Genomic DNA, 17,048 nt, shown 5'->3' with positions numbered 1-17,048 from the left:
AAAACACGTAGAGTCCAAAAAATGTTTCCTTTTTGCCAACCCTGAATCCTTCAAGAGTGAAGAGGGCACAAGTCAGCAGACAACTCAGTATCATTGCTAAAATCAAAAGCCAAGAGAGAGCTAGGCCAGAGCTAAATTTGACTAACTAGAGAGTTCCAGCCCATCAATTTGGCCAAATTACACCCAGAGAGAAAGGTAATTGACATCAAATAGTATTTGTTGTGATTGGTCTATCATTCTCCAAAGCCAGCTACAAAGACCTCCGAAATGAAAGTGAGAGGGTAAACAATGGAGCGGCCCCAAGAGGCAGTCCCCACCCAAAATGCCCATCTGCTCTGGGTGTCAATCTTTGAAGAAGCAGCTTGCAGAGAACAATGTCTCTGGGAGGGCTGGGCTCAGGCTAGCCTTCAGAAGCTGCCCAGCCTTTACAATTCTGCCCCACCGAGCTCTGAAAGGCGGGCTTTCCAAAGGTTTCGGTGTGCAAAATTATCCTTGCCTGAGTCCCACAGATGTCAGTGGTGCTTAAATCAAGACAGACTCTCCCAGTTCCAAGTACTGGTGAAACCATAGGCCGGGGATAGGGATTGGATCGGAGAATTTGGGTGCAAAAAACTAGGATTACGGATGGTGTCTTTGGAATAAATCCATGTCCAAATTCATTATCTTGTATTTGCTAGCTACTTCTTTAAAATAAAGATGGCAGGTCAATAATTAGCCAAGACAATAAAGGCATGACTGGAAATCAAGCAAAATTAGTCGATGTAGTGGTGAAGACCAATCCTTTCAAAGAGGAATAAGAGCCTTTATGACTCAGTTGGACCTTATGAGGGAGTTGAAAACCTGAGAAAGACTTTCCAAAACTCTTCAACGGAATTTTAAGTAAGATCCTCTCTAAATATATATATATACATATGTACATATGCATACACGTATCTGTATATATGCACAAAGGCAAAATAGATCTTATAAATAATAACCTCATTGAAAATGCAAATCTAAGCCTAGTTATTTTATTTGGCAACCAAGCCAGTTCTCAGAACAATAAAGGGCTTGTCTTCCAAACTTCAGAGAGACAGGCATATCAGAAGTTACTATTTTCCACAAGACAACAGCATACAAAGGAGGCGGTTAGGAGAAGGGAAGGTTTTCTTGATCAGTTTCATCCAGAGCTTGGTCTATCCATGATTAGCATAACGTCCTTTTGCCAGAATTGAAAAGAAAAGGATTGTTGGCTGGCTGGGAAAAACAAAGCCCTCCCCCTGATAACTACTCTCCTTTTCCAAAGTTTCTCAAGCATTTGAAGTTCTCAGGGGCAGCCCTCTACTCTCCAGGTCCTCCAGTTCCTAAGGGGGCTGGTTTCCTAAATTCCCAGGTCCTTCCACAGAAAGGAACTGAGAGGCAGGTGGTATAAGCACAAGACATACTGATCTCATATAATGGCTCTTTTCAGTGGGAGGAAAGACGGGCCTTAGTCTCCCCCTGAAGATTTATTTTCTTTACTCTCATGAGGGATCCTTCATATTGTAGCAAGAGAACAGTGACCCCAAAGAAAATAGATCATTGCTAAACTGTAAGTGCTGAGCTGAGGCCTCTGACATACTTCTCAAAAGCAGATACAGAGACTAGAAAATGATGTTAAGGTCTCCACTTGTCAAAGCAAAGCAGAAGATGCAAAAGGGGTGGGGTGGAAGAGAGGCTGGGGAAAAAACACTCTTCTTATCTGAACTACACTGGGTTTTTGCAATTCTCAATTTCGCAAACACTAGTGCAAACCTAGCTATCTGTGTCAGCCTTCAGTTGGCTAGGACGATCAGCAAGGCATGGGTCCTGGACCAGGCTCAGAAACAGTCAGAGGTCATTGAGTTCAAGACAAGCTTTCACCAAAGCCACTGCAGACAGAGGCTCTTCAGCCCTCACTGTACACTGGCTTGTTTCCTTTGAATGAAGACAGACGCCCCTAAATGCTGCTGCAGGAAACCTGATTGGCTGCACACTGTGAGATAGAACATTTCTGCATGGAGCTGTCTCTTTATGCCTAAATGCCTGCATTAGTTTGGATCAATATGTCCCCATAACAGTTAATCCATGGAAATGCAACACAGCAGAGAGAAATTGACAAAGAAATGCAATGTGTGTGTACCGTTTCCAGGTGCACATACACATGAATCCTGACCCCTGGGGGAAAAGTGGTAGAAGCAAAAAAGCAGCTAGATCTGCCAAGACACCAGCCCTGAAGGGCTCTGACGGCTAGGGAGGACAGCACGGGTTGTCAAAATGGCTTTAGAGTGACATGTCACCATCAGGATGATGAAGTAGGCATTTTACTGACACTGGCGCTCCTCAAGTCAACCAGACAACCCTCACACAACTGCAATGCAGCTTTTGCTATCCATCCTAGAATCCATACACCAGCCCCTTGCATTGCTGCAGCTGAAACCAGCCAGGTCTCGTGCAGCCACTACCCACCCATGCTCACAATAAGAATATCGATGCATAACAACGTTTGACGGTAGGAAATGGGAGGAAAAATAATCGCCACTACATCTAGAGAAATCAAGAGGGGGAGGGGAAGAAAAAGTCAAAAGGTAACTCACCTTTGACTTGTGTTTCATATTCAGCTATGATCTCTTTGTCTTTCTTGAACTTAGTTTGAGATGACATTTTCTGAAGGGGCTGCACCAACCCCGATTTGTTTTTCCCCCGATTTCTTCCCCGGTCCTCCCAGCAATAGCAGGAGTCAAGGCGATTTCCAAGGTTTGGGGACTAATCAGTTTCACTTGGCTGCAGAAGGGGAAAGGGGGAAAAACCTTCTTTCTAGCTTGCAGGAAGAATTCTCTTCATTTGCGGGGGGGAGGAGGAGGGGAGCAGATAATAACTGACTTCGGTCAGCTTGTCTTAAAAAAGAGTAGACATCCCCCTCTCCAAAAAAGCACAGCAACCTGCTTCAGTTTTTTCAGACTTCTCTTTAAATATATGTATGTATATATATATATATCTCAAAAACATTCACGCGCACATGCAAACACACACACACACACAAGCGCTCACACACTCATTCCAACATGCACACTCACAATCGCGGTCTATGCATACACACCCTTGCACTCACACCAACACACACACACATACACACACACAGAGGCTCCTCCTTTGACGTGCAATCAGCTCCCAGAGCCGATAAGAAAAGCTCTCCAGGTTTGTCCAAAGAAATGGTCAGGTTGCCAGAGGGGCTCTCATCTCGCATCTTCCCTCTCTCTCTCCCTCCCTCTGTATGTCGTCCTCGTCCTTCCAACGGTCAGATTTATGGAGACGATCAAAGCCAGGAGAGAGAAATACAAGTTTTCCTTCTGAAATGCATGGGCTCCAATGAGCCGGGGGGCTGCAAACTGGAGCTGCTTTCACTGCAGGGCTGCCTCTCGCTCGCTCGCTCGCTCGCTCGCTTCCCCCCAGCACCACCAGCGTCGCGTCACGGGCCAGACTCCACCTCCTAGATTTTATAACAACTGACACATTGTAGCCTACAGGACATCACAACTCACTGCAAGCGAAAAGGAAAAAAGCCCCACCAAAGGGACCGCGACCCGGAGAAAGGAGCAGGTTAGCACAGACCGAGAGGCCACCGAGGGAAGCAGAGAGGAAGGCGGTCAGCAAAACCTGGGTCTGGCCTCGGAGGTTTCCCAGATGACTTTGTCTCGTGAAAACTCACGGTCTTTATTCCGAGAAGACTTGAAGGCTGGGGACAGGAGCTCACAGTGGATTTCACAAAATTTGCACCCGCCTCCCCTCGCCTTGTGCAGAGGCAGTATACTGGACGAGTTAGAGCCTTGGGCTGAGAGGCAGGAAGACCTGGGTTCATGTCTTGCCTCTGATTCAATCCAGCTGTGTGGCAATGGGTAAGTTAGCCCTCTCTGCGCTCCAGTTTCCCCATCCATAAATGTGGAGAATATCTGTGCTCTGTACCTCTCAGAATTGTGGTGAGATTCCAAGTAAAGTGACTTGTAAATTTGAAAATGCCATATAAACATTAGTTATTCTCGCACCCTCGATCATGTCTGTCCTTGCCTGACTATAGGATCCTGGATGTAAAGCTAGAAATGACCTCTGAATTTATTGAAACCCATCTCGTCATTGTAGGGATGAGTAAACTGAGGCTGGGGGTGGTTAAGTAATTTGCCCCAGGGTCACAATCTAGTGTCTGACCAAGTATTTGAACCCACGGAAATCCTTAGCCCCCTGTTACAGATGAGGAAACTGAGATTCACAGAGAGTAACACACTTTCACAAGGCTATACAGTTTCTGTAACAACATACCCACTGTGCCCTGCACAACTGGGAGGCTTACGCTTTTCCACGAAGGGTTCCCTAGCTCTGGGCTCATGAACAGACTGAGGACAGTTTGGCAGCTAGGTAGTATTCCATTGAAAAACAGTTGACCTAGACAGATTGGCACATCTCTCAGAAGCAGAGAGAGCCTAACAAATGGTCTTAAGGTCTCCATTTGTCAAAGCAAAGCAGAAGATACAAAAGGGATGGGATTTGAGACCCAGAAGACCTGAGCTTAAATACTCCCTCAGCCACTTAATGTCACAACTTCTCCCAAGTTCAGTTTCTTCATCTGTAAAATGGGAATAAAAATAGCACCTACTTCAGTGGGTTGTTGTGAGGATCAAATGAAATCTACAAAAGCACTTTATAATTATTAAAACACTGTATAAATGTTAACTATTATTATTCAATTCTAGGGAAGCTTCTCATGTAAAGAAAGGGATCAGCCTTTTTTTTTTTTTACTGTCTCTGGCTCTTCACATATTTCCTCACCCCACCCCAATCCTAAAACCTAGGAAGAAATCAAATAGAACATAAGTGTGGCTTCTGTTTAGGGTTTCCCAAAAGGGAGTAGAAGGATAATCGATGTGCAAGGTATATCAGATATAGGACAGCTATTTATTTCACACACACAGGAAAAATGCTAAAAACACAAAAGACTCATAAGGATGCACTGGCAAAAACATGAAGTGTGATACTGTAACCCATAACTTCTGTTAAATAGTACTCTCCTAGAAGATTGATACTTAGAACATTAAAACATAGAACACTTAGTGGGACAGTTGACTAGGCATTTCACTTTCACCTTGACTCTGCAACATCTAAACAATTCCTTCAAGATATATGTCTTCAGGTCAGGAGAACAAGGCCTTGGGCTCACCATCTTTTCTGAGAAAAGTATAATTGCAGAAACTTACTCCTGCTGCTAGTCAACTCAGAACAAGCGATGGAGGAACCCTCTGTCTTTCAGATTCAGAAGGTTGCCTCCAAGTCTAGAAAAATCCATTTCAGGACTGCTTTTATGTCACCTATTCTTGGGGAAAGAAGCACAAGTAGAAAGGTAGATAAGGGACCCAAGGCTCAGGCTCATCTAGACAGCTCCTGAGGATGATGACATTGCTACCACCTGAAGGAGGTACTCCTCCCTCCCTCAAAGGGAGAGAGTCCCAAGGGAGTCCCAAAAATCTAGCGGGAGACTTCTTTGCCACATATTCTAGAGAGAAGAAGATGAGAGCAAAAGTTTTACTCATTTACAAGTTGAGTCAGGAGGCTGCTCTTCATAATAAAAATAACAATAGCTAGCATTTATATAACACCTACATGTGCCTGCTGTGTTAAGAATACTTTACAAATATTAGCTCATTTGATCCTCACAGCAGCCCTGGAAGGTTGGTGTTATTATTATCCCCATTTTACAGATGAAGGAACTGGACAAACAGAGGCGAAGTGACTTGTCCAGAGTCACGTAGCTAGTGAGGGTCTGAGGCTGGATTTTAACTCAGGTCTTCCTGATTCCAAGTTCTTTGACCTCTCAGCCACCTCTCTTCCCAGCTTAGTGTCCAATAAGAGAAGTATTTCATCATCTCAAAGCACATAGTCCTTCAGTGCTGGACCAGAAATCACATGGCCAACCAGAAGTAGCCTTGAGTACCCACAGATCACCCATTTACTCCCATTATTCCAGCAAGTGGCACAATTGGCATTTGAACCCAGATCTTCTAACCTTAAGGCCAGCAAGAGTTATCTCACAGTGTCCTTGGTGGCACATACACTTCAAACACAGACTCCCATTGAAAAATCAACCCTCAGCAACTGTTTCCAGGATGCTTCCGTGCTAAGCCAATATACCAAGACATAAAAAAGGCAGTAGTGAAGACAGAGCACAAAGCTAGACCCAGAGAACAAGTCAGGGTGATTATCTAGGCCCCTACTTAAAGGCACCGGATCCTTTAGTAGCCCAGTAACATGAGTGACTGGGGCTAAAACAGGTAGACTGAGAAGCGGAAGAGAGGATGCTTTTGAAAAAAAAATGCCGGGTCAGGGATCCAGGGTTCAAATCATCACTGTCATTTCCTAGCTGTGTGACCTCGGACAAGTCACTAATTTCCTCAAGTATAAAATGAGGGAATTGGACTAGGTGGGCATTGGGGTCCCTTCCACCTCTAAATCTGCATTCCCAGGATGAGGAGGAAATGGTTTCTCCATCAGCTGGTGTTTCAAAACAAAACAAAAGAAATCTTGTAGTATAGTGGGAAGAACCTTAGAGTAAGAAAGCTATTTGCTAGCTGTGTGAACTTGAGCAGAACACTTTGAGCTTCAGTTCCCTAATCTGTAAAATGGAAATGATCCTTCTTATACTACCTACCTCAACAGACTTGTGAATTAGTGTGAAATTACGTGTGCTTTGTGTGAATTAAGGTGCTTTGTAATTGCTAAGGCATTGTACAAATAAACATCAGTTATTATTATACTCGCAGCCCCTCCACCTCCTCTTCTTTTGTCACCAAGGCGATGTGGGCTGGACTGGCTGCCTGGCAACTAAGTCTGCCTCCCCCTTATCATTTCCACGTCCTCTCAGGCTACATGTGACTCTCTCCTGACATCTCGCCTTTGGCTCCTTTTCTTCCCCTTCAATGCTGACTCTTGATTTGTCCAATCTTGTTCACTGATCAATGGCTTTTGTTATGATTCCAGGGGGGGCTTGGGGGAAGGCAGGATGAAGTGTACAGAGTATAATTTACCTTGTTCCCAAGGCAAGGGAGAGGAGTCATTTGTTCCATCTAGGTTCTCCAGCTATGGAGAGATCATTGGTTATAGAATCAAAAAACTTTCATTCAAATCCTGCCTCTAACATTTATTAGCTGTGTGACCCTAGGCAAGTCACATAACCTCTTTCAGTTGCCTTATGTGTGAGATGAAGAGGTTAGACTTGATGACAGTTCAAGTCTCTGTCGCTCTAATTCTATGATCCATGTTATCCTTGGGATGGCCCTGGCTGGGCATATTCACTTGAGAAAGTTCAATTCCTTTCTTTCATTTGGGAGTGGGGAGAAGATATTTCAAAGAATCTTGGAGTTATAAGAAAATTCAGAGATCACCTAGAACAATTTCTGCCTAAAATATGAATGTCTTCCACACCATCCCTGCTGAAGGATTATGAGCCTGTGCTTGACTACCTCCAGTGATGGAGAACTCTCTGCCTCACACAAAAGCACATTTCTCTCCAATTAGAGACATGTTGTGATGCCATTTTTCCAATGTGCCTGAGGTATAACCTTCAAGCAACAGAAAAACTGACTGTGCATCAGGGTTTGTTTCTCTGGGGTCTATAATCTTTAAAATAAAAATTTTGATAACTGTATTTTGATATAATTGGTTTCCTTTGTAGTCCTCTGTGTTTTATTTTATATATTAAAAAACATCATTTTGAGAAGAGGTCCCCAGGCTTCACATTTCGACTTCCAAAGGGGGACCAGGATGGAAGAAAAGGTTGAGTCCCAGTTCTGGATGCTGATGGAAGAAGTTATATAGTAACCAATATGGAAATGTGTTTGGCATGACTGCATATGTATATCCTATATCAAATTGCTTGCCTTTTCAATGAGGGAGGAAGGAAGAGAATTTGAAACTCAAAATGTTTAAAAATGAATGTTAAAAATTATTTTACATGTAATTGGAAAAAATTTTTAAAAAGAGATTATGTGGCATGCTTTGTAACAGAAATGCACTTTTCATTCATTAATTCTTTCATTGCTTCATTCAGCAAAATTTTATTAATTGCTTATTATGTGAGAGGAAATAGAGTGCAGCTTCAGAGTGAGGATGATTTAAGTTCAAATATATACTGGCAGTGTGACCCTGAGCAAGTCACTTAACTTCCCAGGACCCCCAGGCAACTTTCTGCGATTGTAAATTGCAGTCTGCATTGGTAAAGAGAGTTCCTTCATTGGGAGCATCCTGTGCCAATGAAATCACAGGTCTGTTCTTTAAAAAAAATTTATGAGCAAGCTATCCACCCCCAATTAAAGAAATGATAAACTCAAAGCCTTGATTAAAGCACAATTTTTTAACTATTTATTTTCATTGCTTCTCCCGCCCATCCCAAAAGGATTCATGAGGAAATATATTTTGCATAAATTCTTATTTATAATAGGTTTCATAGTTCTGCCTTCTCGATGGATGGGGGAGGGGATGAAGAGGAGAGAATTTGCATAATTAAAACAAAATAAATTAAACTAAAATTAAATTTAAAAGAAAGAAGCAATATGCAATAGTGACAAAATGAATAGAGGGCCATCTTAAAATCAAGAAAACCTGGGTTCAAATCCTGCCTTGGGAGCATGCCAGTTGTGCAACGATGACCAAGTCATTGAGTCCCTCGGGGCTACTGAGGGACCCTGAGATTTTAACATTGGCAGCCTGTACCAGTGTTGACATAACAGGAATTTCAATGAATTTATAAACACAAAAAATAAATAAACAAGGGACTAGAACTGTGATTTTATTGAACTGGACCAGTGCAGCTCAGTGCCTTCTCATCCTAGATGTCCTGCAGGTGCTGGAAGGGAGAGCTATGCCCTGGTCTTAGAGGCCTTAAGGCCAAATTGTTATCCATTACCCCATAGGTAGTTGCTTCATAGGTAGAAAAAAAATCTGAGAAACAAAAGAACACTTTTAGCAAGAGAAGATCAGGGAAGATTTAATGGAGAAAAGGGCACCTGAGCCATACAAATATAAACTTATTATTCCTTCAACCATGCCTTCTGAGTTCTCTTAGGTTTTGAGATAATAGACTTGACCTCATTTGCCTGATTGATTACTCCTTTTTCTCTGTGTACCTCGATGATCTGCGGTTATTCAAAGGAAAAGCCCAAAAAAGGAAATTATCACTGCCACTACTATCTCTGCCCCTTTGATCCATATGCCTATTTTAGGGTTAGAATGGACCACTGAACCTTTCTGTCTCTAAAATTTATAATTCTCCAGGGACTATGGGAATCTAAGTATAAAACACATTTCAGAAGTAAAGACAGGTATAAATCATTAGAAAGACATTAAATGTTCATGGATAGGTCAAGCCAAAATAATTAAACTGATGCCATTATTTAATTTAATTTACTTATACCAGTCAAACTATACCAGTCAAACTCCCAACAAAATATTTTATAGAGCTAGAAAAAAAATAAAGAAAAAATTTACATGGAAGAACAAAAGGTAAAGAATTTCAAAGGTTAGGATGAAAATAAAGAGTGGAAAGGAAGGGGTTTTATCAATCAGGTCTTAAACTATATCATGAAGTATTAATCAATAAAATCATTTGTTTGCTTTTTTTTAAAGAGGGTTTGATCGGTGAAACAGATTAAGTATACAACATAACAAAAGTAAACAAATACAGTAATATAGTGTTTGATAAACCCAAAGACCCCAGTTATTAGAGAAAGGACTCACAAAAGGACTGACAAAAATTTCTGGGAAAAGTGAACAAACAGTCTGGCAAAAATTAGATTTAGACCAACAACTCACAACAAACTTCCAGACAAACTCAAAATGGATTCGTGACCTAGATGTCAAAAATCATATCAATCATACCATAAACAAATTAGAGGAAAAAGGAAGAAATTGTCTTTTGAATACACGGATAGGAAAAGAGTTCATGACTAAACAAACAACAGAGAGGATCACACAAGATAAAAAGAACAGTTTTGATCATAGAAAATTTAAGTTTTTGCACAAACAAATCCAAAGTAGTGAAAAATTGGAAGGGAAAGGAGTAGATTGGGTTGGTGGGGGGACCTTTGTATCATGTTTCTCTGATAAAGGGCTTATTTCCAAGATATATAAGGAAATGATTTGAACTTATAAGACTAAAAGCCTCTCCCATACTAGTAGATAAGTAGTCAAAGAACACAGAAATGCAGTTTTCAAAGGAAGAAATCCAAGCTATCAAAAAATCATATGAAAGAATATTCTAAATACTAATAATTAGAGAACTGAAAATTCTCGGGGACTCCACCTCACAACTATCAGAGTAGCAAACATAAAAGAAAATGATAAATGTTGGAATAGCTGTAACTAGTTCACTGTTAGTGGAGCTGTCAATTGGTTCAGCTAATCTAGAAAGCAGGAAACTGAATACACTCTGACCCAGCCAACTACTACTAGGCTTATATCTCTAGAGAAAATACAGAATGAAAAAAATTTATATACTTAAAAATATTTATAGCAGCTCATTTCATAGCAGCCAAAAATTGGAAACTAAGGGTCTATTCTTTCATTGGGGAAAAGCTAAACAATTTATGATATGTGAACTTAATGGTATATCATTGTGCCATAAAGAAATGATGAAATGAACAACTTCAGAGAAAATCAAGAAGATGAATTGATGCAGAACTAGAAAAATTATACAGTAACAACATTATAGAGAAAAACAACTTTGAAAGACTTTGGTACTCTGATCATTGCAATAATAAACCACAAATCCAGAAGAATGAAGATTAAATATACCATTCACCTCCTGACAGAGAGGTGATGAACTTAAAACTCTAGAAAGAGACATACATTTTTGGACATGCCTAACGTGGAAATGTGTTTTGTTGGACTATGTAGACATGTATTTTAAGGAAATGTTCTTTTAGGTTTGTTTAGTTTTTTTTTTCCTTGATGGGGAGGAGGAGTGGAAAGTACAGATTAATTTTTAAAAATACTTGCTACTGGGGCAGCTAGATGGCACAGTGAATAGAGAACCGGTCCTGGAGTCAGGAGGATCTGAGTTCAAATCCTACCTCAGACACTTACTAGCTGTGTGACCCTCAGCAAGTCACTTAACTCCAATTTCCTTATCAAGAAAAAGCCACATATTACTTTAAAAAGTGTTAAATTATAAAAGAGGGTTTGTGGTTCTAATAACTAACCATGCTTGACTCGCATTTACTGTAAGTATCAAATAAAATGCTATATGTGAAGTCACTTTGAAATGTATAAAGAAGAATATAAATACCAGACACTAGTATTGCTAATGCATATTATTATTAATATGATACTAATCATTGGCTGTAGCACTAGAGGCAATGTGGAAAAATTAATATAGTGTCGGGCTTAGGGTCATAAAGATCTGGGTTTAATTGCTTAATTAATTAATTTGCCAGCTATGTGACCCTGGGCAAGTCAATTCTGCTTTTGTGGGGGTTCCCAAACTGGAAGTTCCTCATGTTGATAAAGTCATGGTCCCTTTCTCCAGTTTCACTGGAGTCACTGATGCTAGCACTAAAGACTTGCCTCCTATTACTACTTACTTTTTGAAAAATGGATAAACTAAAGGACAGAGTTAGTCACCAAGCAATGGAAGCACACTTTAGCAAGTAGCAGTTGAGGGAATAAATGTAGGAGTTACAACTCTCCACAGCCACTGTGGAAAGAGCACTAAATTCAATGTATGGAGAGCAGTATTCAAATCCTGATTCTGCTGCCCAACACCTATGTGACCTTCAATGCCTTGACTCAGTTTCTTTACCTGTAAATGGGGGGAGGGGAATTAGGGACTAGATGACCTCCAAGGTCTCTGATATCTCTAAAACTTTGATCTGCAGTTTCCTTATCTCTAAAATGAAGATAATACCATGACCCAAAATGTCAGGGGAAGTGTTTTTCATCAACTCTGATTGGATACCTTACTGGAGGGAACATCACCAATTTTGATTTTTTTTTTTAATTGTCATAAGCCAGAATGATGATGGTTACTCATTCTTCCCAGAGTACAACTTCATTTTCTAGTAGATAATGAAGTCAGACCATGGACAGCACTCTAGCTGAGAAGGACACTCAAAGGGATAGCATCCTATAAGTATATCTGATAAGAATGACTGACTTAGTGCCAGTCTCAACAGATTAGTTCTACTTCTGGGGCATGTGTTGTGCTAAGAAAAGACTAGTGCCTATGGTGTGAGGGCTGCCAAGCCCTTTGTGTCCACCTACCTCACAAATGGAATGTTACCTTCCTTATCCAACTATAGTTCCACTCTAAACTTGATTGTTTGTTGTACTGGGGAATCAGAGATCTTGGTTGTTCCAATACCACCATTGCCACTTACTACTTGTATAACTTTTGACGTCATTGAAGTTCTGTTGGCTTCAATTTTCTCATATGTAAAATGAGGGAGCTGAATTATATAACCTCCAAGGTTCCTTCTGAGTCTTAATCTATGATCTCATGATCCTGTGTCCTTTGTTGTCCATATTCTATGCTTTCATTATCCCCAGATGTTTGTCTTAATGGTTAACATTAGAGTGGACCCACAATTCATGGTGAAGAGTGCTTGTTTAAACAAATATTATTATACAAGTTAAAAAAACAAAAACATGAGCAGTCAACAGAACCAATACATTCAGGTATCAGTTGGTATAATTACAATTCAAGAGTCCAATATAGGAGAGTATTCTACAATCGGATTTTCACAAATATGGATTCATTACATCCAGATAAATCAGTATGACAAAAGACAGTTCTATTTGACACTTCTCTTCATTCTTTTGATTTTCTTATTGTTTCTTGATGTCTCATGGAGTCATTAGCTACCACTTGCCCAATTCTGATTTCTAAGGAATTATTTTCTTCAGTGAGCTTTTGTAACTCCTTTTCCATTTGGGCAATTCTACTTTTTAAGGAGTTCTTTTCTTCAATGAATTTTTGTATATCTTTTCCTTTTGGCCAATTCTGCTTTTTCCTCCCTTTAACATAGAGATTCTGGAAAGGAAGAAAATAAGCATATATTAAACATCTAGTGTGTCAGATACTTTACAAATATTATTTTATGTGATCTGCACAACAACCCTAAGAGATAAGTATAATTTAAAAATATGGAACTCTTCATGAATTTCTGTCTCATCCTTAGGCAGAGACTGTGCTAATCTTCTCTGTATTGTTCCCATTTTAGTATATGTGCTGCCAAAGCAAGCAACTGATTCTGCTTTTTAAAGTCTTCTTCTCTTCGTTAGATTTTTGTGCCTCTTCCGCCTTTTGGCCAATACTGTTTTTTAAGGTGTTACTTTCTTCAATTTTTTTTTGTGCCTCCTTTACCAAGCTGTTGGCTCTTTTTTCATGATTTCCCTGAATCACTCTTATTTTTCCCAAATTTTTCCTCTACCTCTCTTATTTGATTTTTAAAGTCTTTTTTGAGTTCTCCCAGGAATTTTTTTTGTGGGGGAGGACTGAGACAAATTCACATTTTTCTTCGAGGCTTTGGATGTAGCAGTTTTGACTTTGTTGTCTTCTAAGTTTGTGTTTTGATCTTCCCTGTCACCACAGTAACTTTCTATAGTTAGGATCTTTTTGTTATTGTTTGCTCATTTTTCTAACCTATTTCTTGGCTTTTAACTCTGTTAAAGTGGCATTCTGCTTTCATGATAGAGGGGGCACTGTTCCCAAGCTTCAGGGTTTTTTGTACAGTTGTTTTCAGAGCTAGTTCTAGAAGTCTTTCAGTTTTTCCAAGATGGTATGATCTAAGGAGAGGTGTGTTTACTGCCCTCCTGGCCTGTACTCTGGACTGCGAATGACCACAAGTACTCTTTTCAGCCCTCAAACTGTGGCAAGAGGCTCCACTTTCCTGCAGCTACAAGTTCTGATATGCTAGTGCTCCTCCTCAACCGGGGACTACGACTCAGAACTGTGATCTACTCAGAACTGACCTAGATCCATGTATAGGCAATGCAAAAGAATCGTACACCCTATGCCAAACAAACTCCCTTACAATCTACTTCTGATCAAATGTCTGGTCCCTTTACTATCTGTGGGCTGAGAACTCTGGAAGCCACCGCTAATTCAGTCACTCCCAAAACCTGCTCCTTGTTTGTTGGGGCCTGGTCTGCACTGGTGCAGCCTGCTGTACTGTGCTTCACTCTCTCCCTGGTGCAACAGACTTTTCCTGCTGGTCTAAGTTGTCTTAAGGTAGAAAATTGTTTCAGCCCATCCTTTTATGGATTCTGATGCACCAGAATGTGTTTTGTAGTATTATTTAAAGTTGTTTGGAGGGGGAGAATTCAGACAAGTCCCTGCTTTTTTCTCTGTCATTGTGACTTTGCCTCATGATATACCACTTTCTTAATAAGAGAATTAAACAAGCATTTATTGATTTATTAATTGCCTACTGTGTGTCAGGGACTTTAATCACTTGTGGAGGAGCTCTGTTTTGGGAGTCAGGAAATAAAATTCCCAATCAGACACTTCAAGTCTCTGGCTCTCACTTACTTTTCCATTGTTATTTTCATACTTCTCCCTTCACATACTCTTTATTCCAATCAAACTGGTTTGCTACTCACTCCTCATACACAACATTCAATCCCTTGCCTCCATGGTTTTGTTAGTTTGTTTATAGATGGTCTTCTCTGTCTAGAAGGCTCTCCTTCCTCACCTCTGTTTCATAAGCTTCCTTCAAAGCACAATTCAGAGGCTGCTTCCCCATAAGAATCTTCCTGAGGTCCCCAGATGTTGGCACTCTCTCCCTCTTGACATTAATTTGCATGACATTCACTTATAAGTGCACACATCATAACTTTTTCCCTTGCCCCCCCCAAATAGAATATAAACTCCTTTCATTTTTGTCTCTAGAATCCCCTGTCCTAGCACAGTGCGCTGTGGATGCTTAATGTTTCTTTATGTAATTGAATTAAGGTCTGGATTCATGTTCTGGCTCTATTACTGAGTGTCCATGGGCAAATCATTTTGCTTTTCTAATTCCTCAATTTTTCATTAAAAGGATAGAACCAGTTTCTCTCCAAGGACTCTTTTAGCTCTAAGAGTCTATTCTTTCTACAAGTTTGAGGTGTGTTGTACTATGATTTTATAGTAAAGTAAATAATGAACATTATGAAAGGTAGGAGAGTATGGTGGATAGAGAGCTAGCCTCTAAGTCAGGAAGACCAGGGTTCAAATTCCTTCTGGCCCTGAGAAAGTCACTTAACCTCTTAGTGCCTCCAAAAAACTCTCCAAGACTATAAAACCCAGAATAGATGCCAATATGCATTGATAAAAGAAGTTTCCTTACTGGGATCTCCTTACATTGATGAAATCAGAGGTCTGATGTACAGAAGCACAGGGGAATTATTGCTAGAAGGAACCTTAAAGATTAAGAAACCAACATGCTAAGACTTGAAATAACTTGTCAAGATCAAACAAATAACACCTGTCCAAGCTGAGATTCAGAATCAGATTGTTGGACTTCAAATCCTGTACTCTGCCCATCATAGTACACTGCCTCTGCAAAAATCTACCAACTAATGCAAACCAGACAAAAAAGTAAATGGCACAAAAGTTTGGAAAAGTCCCTAAATGTGATAAATCATTAGAGAAAGGAATATTTGCATTATGTAATGTGACATGCATTGAGCCAATGTTGGGAGATAAGACCAAAGTCAAAAGGGAGTGACAGATAATCACTGACCCAGGGAAGGTTTTTTAAAGGAGAATTTTTAAGAGGTCCTTGAAAGAGAAAGGTGAGCCAGCCAAGCTCAGGGATAAACATCATGGAGCAGCCTTTGATAAAAGGTACGTAACTGTGAGCAGGAAGATTATATAAAGGGAGGAATGAGGAAGTAAATATGAATAAAACTAAGGATGACTGGATGAGAGTGAAGGTCAAGACTGAATGGAATGGTCTGGTGCCAATATTACAACCAAGAGTAAGTACTTTCTTCTCCTGAAAGGGATGTTGGGAGCACCAAGCATGAAGAATAATCTGGGGCCACTTCTGCGGAAATGTTTAAAAAGTGTTTAAAAGAGTGCCAGACTGAGAGTCACAGACCTCATTTATTGACTATTTGTGTGACCTTGGACAAATCACTTCTAGGGGCCTGTTTCCTCCTCTGTTGGTTGTTTGGTTGGTTGTCCATCCTTTCAGCTGCAGAAGGAAATGGCAAACCGCTCCAATCTCTTTGCCAAGAAAACCCCAAATGAGGTCACGAAGAGTCAGATGGAGCTGAAGGGACTGAACAACAACAACAAATCCCCCAACACCAGGATTACCCCAAGAGCTCAAAAGGAGTTGCAGCCATGTGGGCTGAACCTGACTCTCAGAAACCCGTCCTCCTTATTCCCAGACCTCCGTTCATGTTTGCTAGTTGGGAATGACTGAATCAGTTCTGGGGTAGAGAGGGAAGTGTCCTTATTTCATCAATAATAATATAAATGCTTCAATACACTTTGACAAATCTATGATGCTGCCCATATGGGTACTCCCTCCAACTCTACAGCTCACAACCAGCCATACCCTTTTGTCCCATGTGAACCATCTAATGTTGTCCTATAAATCCTCCATAGGAGTTCCACTCAATGAGCTGAGGGCCTTCCTCTATTTCTTTTGACTTTGTGCGTGGACCAGTGGAGCACACAGGTTTCCTATTGGCTTTCTATCACTCTCACTACATGACTGGTCTATATTTATGCCTCTCCCATACAATTCTTGATTAGCAATGCATTATAGCCTACTTGTGCCCACCATGAGTTTCTAGATTGTTCTTTATCATTGATGATATTTATAGAACAGTTTAAAGTCTGTGATGTTTTTGTAAACATTATCTCATTGGATCTTGACAATGGCCCTGTAAGGTACTATTATCACCTATTTATAGATAAGACAACTGAGACTTCAAGAAATGACATGCCCATGATCATAGTTAATAAATGTTAGAAACATGGTTTTTCAATCATTTCACTCCTTGACTCCAAGTCAAAT

At 40.4% G+C, this 17,048-nt stretch overlaps 1 protein-coding gene and 1 non-coding gene across 7 annotated transcripts in view; both read right to left on the bottom strand.

The window, feature by feature from the left end:
- The window catches only part of SRGAP3 (SLIT-ROBO Rho GTPase activating protein 3), a 269,566-nt gene extending 266,103 nt beyond the window's left edge, over window positions 1-3,463 (bottom strand). For 3 of the 6 annotated variants that reach the window (XM_072598583.1, XM_072598585.1, XM_072598586.1), the window contains exon 1: window positions 2,595-3,458. In XM_072598583.1, the coding sequence (XP_072454684.1) occupies window positions 2,595-2,661 (67 nt within the window). In that variant the 5' untranslated portion in view covers window positions 2,662-3,458. Of the gene's footprint in view, window positions 1-2,594 lie in introns of all 6 variants that reach the window. The other 3 variants (XR_011964714.1, XM_072598587.1, XM_072598588.1) reach the window with 3 other exon arrangements.
- A 9,710-nt stretch (window positions 3,464-13,173) lies between these two features.
- Window positions 13,174-13,276, bottom strand: LOC140497983 (U6 spliceosomal RNA). The gene has a single exon (XR_011964978.1). It is a non-coding gene; the product is annotated as a U6 spliceosomal RNA (small nuclear RNA).
- Window positions 13,277-17,048: the final 3,772 nt, after the last annotated feature.

Source organism: Notamacropus eugenii, chromosome 3 (assembly GCF_028372415.1).
Source record: "Notamacropus eugenii isolate mMacEug1 chromosome 3, mMacEug1.pri_v2, whole genome shotgun sequence".
Taxonomy (NCBI): Eukaryota; Metazoa; Chordata; class Mammalia; order Diprotodontia; family Macropodidae; genus Notamacropus; species Notamacropus eugenii.
This window is presented reverse-complemented; position numbering and strand designations above follow the sequence as displayed.